The sequence below is a fragment of the Mytilus trossulus genome, chromosome 14, assembly GCF_036588685.1.
Source record: "Mytilus trossulus isolate FHL-02 chromosome 14, PNRI_Mtr1.1.1.hap1, whole genome shotgun sequence".
Taxonomy (NCBI): Eukaryota; Metazoa; Mollusca; class Bivalvia; order Mytilida; family Mytilidae; genus Mytilus; species Mytilus trossulus.
The window spans coordinates 41,756,167-41,760,813 of record NC_086386.1 but is presented as its reverse complement, the minus strand read 5'-3'; the positions used below and the strand labels follow the sequence as shown (position 1 = coordinate 41,760,813).

The 4,647-nt window shown below is 35.5% G+C and overlaps 1 protein-coding gene across 1 annotated transcript; it reads right to left on the bottom strand.

Annotated features, from left to right (window-relative positions):
• Nucleotides 1-1,632: 1,632 nt before the first annotated feature.
• Nucleotides 1,633-4,446, bottom strand: LOC134697773 (uncharacterized). The gene is made up of 2 exons (XM_063560060.1): nt 4,270-4,446; nt 1,633-3,201 (listed from the first exon to the last, which is right to left on the bottom strand). The coding sequence occupies exons 1-2, from the start codon at nt 4,444-4,446 to the stop codon at nt 1,633-1,635; spliced, it is 1,746 nt and encodes a 581-aa protein (XP_063416130.1).
• Nucleotides 4,447-4,647: the final 201 nt, after the last annotated feature.

Sequence of the window (4,647 nt, the reverse complement as noted above, 5' to 3'; positions counted from 1 at the left end):
CATAACAATTCTACACTACTGTAAATATGTCTACACTGTCGTAGTAATCAACGTAGTGGTCACCGCTTAACCTCGATAACTGAAAAACGTGCTCCTTTACTTATATACTACCCGCGAAATCTAAACCGGTTCTTACAATAGGTACTATGCGTCTAAAAATAACTCCGCGTAGAGCACATAAATATATTTATGTTCTAATTCACTTGTTCAAACGAACATAAATTATTTATGTGCACATCGCTACTTATTTTCTAAAACCTTCAAACCCAAACTGTATACTATATATTTTGTAATAAAATAAAGAAACACATTTCTGATTTTGTCCTGCACGGTGAACATGTCGATGCACAAAGAAAGCAGTGTTTATAAACCAAGATTTTTTGTAACTGATAAACGCGTATTTATATCTTCCGACACATAACCATCTTTTGCCAAGTCTGATTTCCAGCGGCCGTGTATCTTAAAAAGTCTATCTGATACACCGTTTCTAGCTGCCATGGTAGCACCACCTGAACGAAAGCTATGTAAGCCGAAATCTTTTTCGGAACATCCGATACTACGAAGAGCCTCTTTTATCACTTCTCTTGCTCGTGTAGATGATAATTTCTCATTCTTAGAGCGTAACATAAATATATTGGATTTTCTAAAAAATGTTAATGACCTGAAAATGTACATATCAGAATTCATCTCTATTTTAGCCTCCGTCAAATAAGACTTCAAAATATTTACAGGACACAGAGGACTATCTAATTTAGCAATATAAACATTCTTTCCTTTTCTATAACAATCAGTTTTACTCTTTTCGATAAAAATATCTGCATATTCGACAGTAAAAGAAATATGTTTGGCCTTAATATTACATAGTTCATTATATCTGAAAAAAACAGTGTAAGCTAAATCACACATGCACAATAAACGCAAATCTTTAAGTGATCTCGACTTCTTGTTATAAAATTTAAAAAGTTTTTTCATAATCTCTGGATCCACTGGTGTCTTTTTCTGAATCGGTCTAGATAACAAACGTTTAGATGCATCAATTATACTTCTTACAAAGTCTGAATCACAAGGATTCTTTACACCTGCTATATGATGTGCCCACTTAATACCGTAAAATGCGGCCTCAATAACACTGTAATGACTACTGTTATCTATTAGATGTTGCAAATATAAACTGACATGTAATTCATTACACGGAAGTATCGAAGTTATCTCTGAATATTTTCGTGTCCATAATACAAATCTTTTGAAATACCCAATGTACTTTGATACTGTAGTTTTAGCCCTTGAATCTAGTACTGTTGATGCAAGTTTTTGAAAAAGCGTTTTCAACTGTGGATGAGAAATTATGTGACTCTGTTTCCAAAAACCAGTAGTAAAAATTTTCTGTAATAAAAGAAAATTACGGAAATAGTAATCTTAAAACAGTAATAATAAAATAAATCTATATTTACCTTGTAAATTTCTAATCCATTTAGTCGGTCCAGTGACCTTAAATGCGTAGTCCAACTACTACACTACTCTTGGTCTAGTGACCATAACAATTCATATGTCCGGTGACAAACGTAACACAATAAACCAGTGCAAGTCCAGTGACGTTCCTATGCCGATTCATTAACAGTCCAGTGACCATCATTACCAAATAAAAAAAACTGTTGTCCAGTGACCAATATGGATAATCTGTAAAATATACATATAATATAACATATCTAAAGCATTTAATCTCACTGCTAAAACAGTTCCTTTAAAATCACCTTGAGCAAAAATAGAATTTACATTATGTCCAGCAACAAATATTCTATTTGCCTCAAGAAACTCAAAAACATCTTCAACATATGGTTTATAATGTAAACCTTCCTCAAACAGTAACGGCCAAAACGGCGATGAGGACCACTTTGGAACTATTAGAGTTCCAACAGCTCTACATTTGACTAAATGATTAATGACTTTAGCTGCTAGTGCTACTGGTGGTACTAACCAGTTATTTTCTTCATGCCAGTTACATGTAAATGAATCTATACTTTCCGAACCCGGATTCCAATATAAAGAATTAAATCTAAGCAGTTTTCTATTTTCCATATTAGCAAACCTGTCAATGGAATGAGGACCCCATAAATTATCTACAAACTCAAAAAATTCATCTGAAGTCCCCCAATCGTCGATATCGACGATTCGACTTAAATAATCTGCTTTCTCGTTTTCTTCTCGTGGAATCCATTTTACGTTTATAGAAATACAATTCACAATACAAGTATTAAAAATTGAAAGAGTCAAGTTTTGAAGTTCTAATATCTTGCTACCTTTTTCAATAACGCTCACTGCATTCTGGTTGTCAGTATAAACAACCACCGAACTGTTGCATACTAACTGTGCAAATGATACTAAGCACAGCTCGATTGCTTTTACCTCTCTCCACGTGGAGCTTTTGACTTTTTCTAAATTCGTCCAGGATTTATACATTACATGCGTTGAGTTTTGTATAAAACCTCCTGCACCTACATCGCTAGCATCACTAAAAATACTAACCTCATTTGCCTTTGGTAATAAAGATACAGGCATTAGCAATTGCACATTGTTTTTCCAAAACATGAATTCAAAAATTAAATCACTATTGAAGTTAATGTCCATGCACTGATCCCAATCATCTCGTTCGTTAATCACAGCAAATGTAGCTCTTGTCATTATCTGAGTAACATTGCCGATTGCTGGAGTGAGAGATATAACCTTGCCACAGATTTTTGCAAGCGTTCTAATTTTAACTTTACAAGGATTACTTAAAGCAATGCCTATGCATTCTTGCAAATCCAATATTTTGGACTCGGGAATTTGCAACACACATTTTCGTAAATCCCATATAAACCCCAACCATTTCAATGAATAAGAAGGGGACCAGATACTCTTCTCCCTGTTTGGAACAAAACCCGACATAATTAAATCTGATTTAACAATGTCTGCATGCAATTTACATACCTCACTATCATCAGCTAGTCCTAATCCGTCGTCTAAATAAACGACAATTTTAATACCCTTTCTCCGCCAGTGCGCTACTAATGGTCGTAATACCTTTGTAAATACATAACCACTCGATTTCAATCCAAAAGGTAAAACTGTAAATACATAATATTTTTCAACCCCTTCAAACTTCCATGAGAAACCTAAATACCTCTGATGTGGAGCAAATATATCAATATGGTGATAACCTGCCTTTAAATCAAAAAGAAATCCAACAGATTTGTTTGTAATATATTGTTTAGCAACTTTCACATCTTCGAATTTAACTTTGTTTACTAACACTATATTGTTTACGTGTCTCAAATCTAGTACAAGTCTATGTTTACCTTTTGCGCTAATTGCAACGGTCAGCGGGTTCACAACGTGCGGTCTGTTCGATACCTCTTTAACTAAACCGCCTTTGAGTAAATCTAAAATAGCTTCATGTACAAAAATACTATTTTTTAAAGCAGACCTATTATTTTTCAAAAATACAGAAGTAGGCTCTTTTAAAAAAGGAATTTTATAACCTTCTTTGATTATATTATAAACAAAATCTGTTGTACAAATTTTAACCCAAAAATTTAAAGAAGCACTTAATCTGCCTTTTACATTTATATCAGAAACATCTTTTTCATATTCGAAGTAAGTGTCAGTATTAAATTGTTCATGTACCTGAAAAATATCTTGATTGTTTTTTTTAAGAAGGAGGTGCTCCGGGTACTCTGTTCTTGCTTTGTCTGCGACATTCTCTCGCCCAATGCCCGTAGAATCCACACTTATAACAGACGTCGGAAGGTTTTGCTGGGCTCTGCTGGCCTTGGGCTCCGCCGGCAGATGCCCCTGCACGAAAGGGCTGGAGTTGTAAACCATTACCGCCAGAATTTCCACCACTGTGCGCCTGTTGATACGAAGAACCAGCCGCTTCTGCGGGTCTTTTTCTACCATGCTGTTGTTTTTCCGTCTTAGCTGCCTTAAGTTTCTTCACTGCCCTGCTGTCCGCGGCCCTAATGCGTTTCTTATCTTCCGAATCACTCGCTAGCTCATCAGATAAGTATTCATGACCGTCTGTCAACCCCCTTTGAACTTATCCGCGATCCTGATATGCTTATTGCGTTTGTTCAGCAGCTCTTTTGAATCTTCTAAGTACGAAATGGCTTTATTCGGGCGTTTCTTCTCAATACAGGATATAGCTGAATCTAAATTGTCCAGCACATCTACGTTAAGGTCAAACTGGACCTTACTACCTTTGAATTTAAAGTTGTTTTCCGACTTCTTTACCTTTTTCGCTAAACTATGGGTCGAATCGTTTAAATTCTTCTCGAGTCCGGCGATTTTGTTGTTCATGTAGGTCTTCATTAGTGACAAAAGATCAGCATTTGACACTTCTTCTCCCACCGTATCTTCAACTAAATCTTCATCCATATCTTCATTAGGATTCTTTTCGTTGTCGGACATGTCTACACTTTCGTAGTAATCAACGTAGTGGTCACCGCCTAACCTCGATAACTGAAAAACGTGCTCCTTTACTTATATACTACCCGCGAAATCTAAACCGGTTCTTACAATAGGTACTATGCGTCTAAAGATAACTCCGCGTAGAGTACATAAATATATTAACGGATCACTATTGGACCGCCAAAGGATTTTTTTTCGATA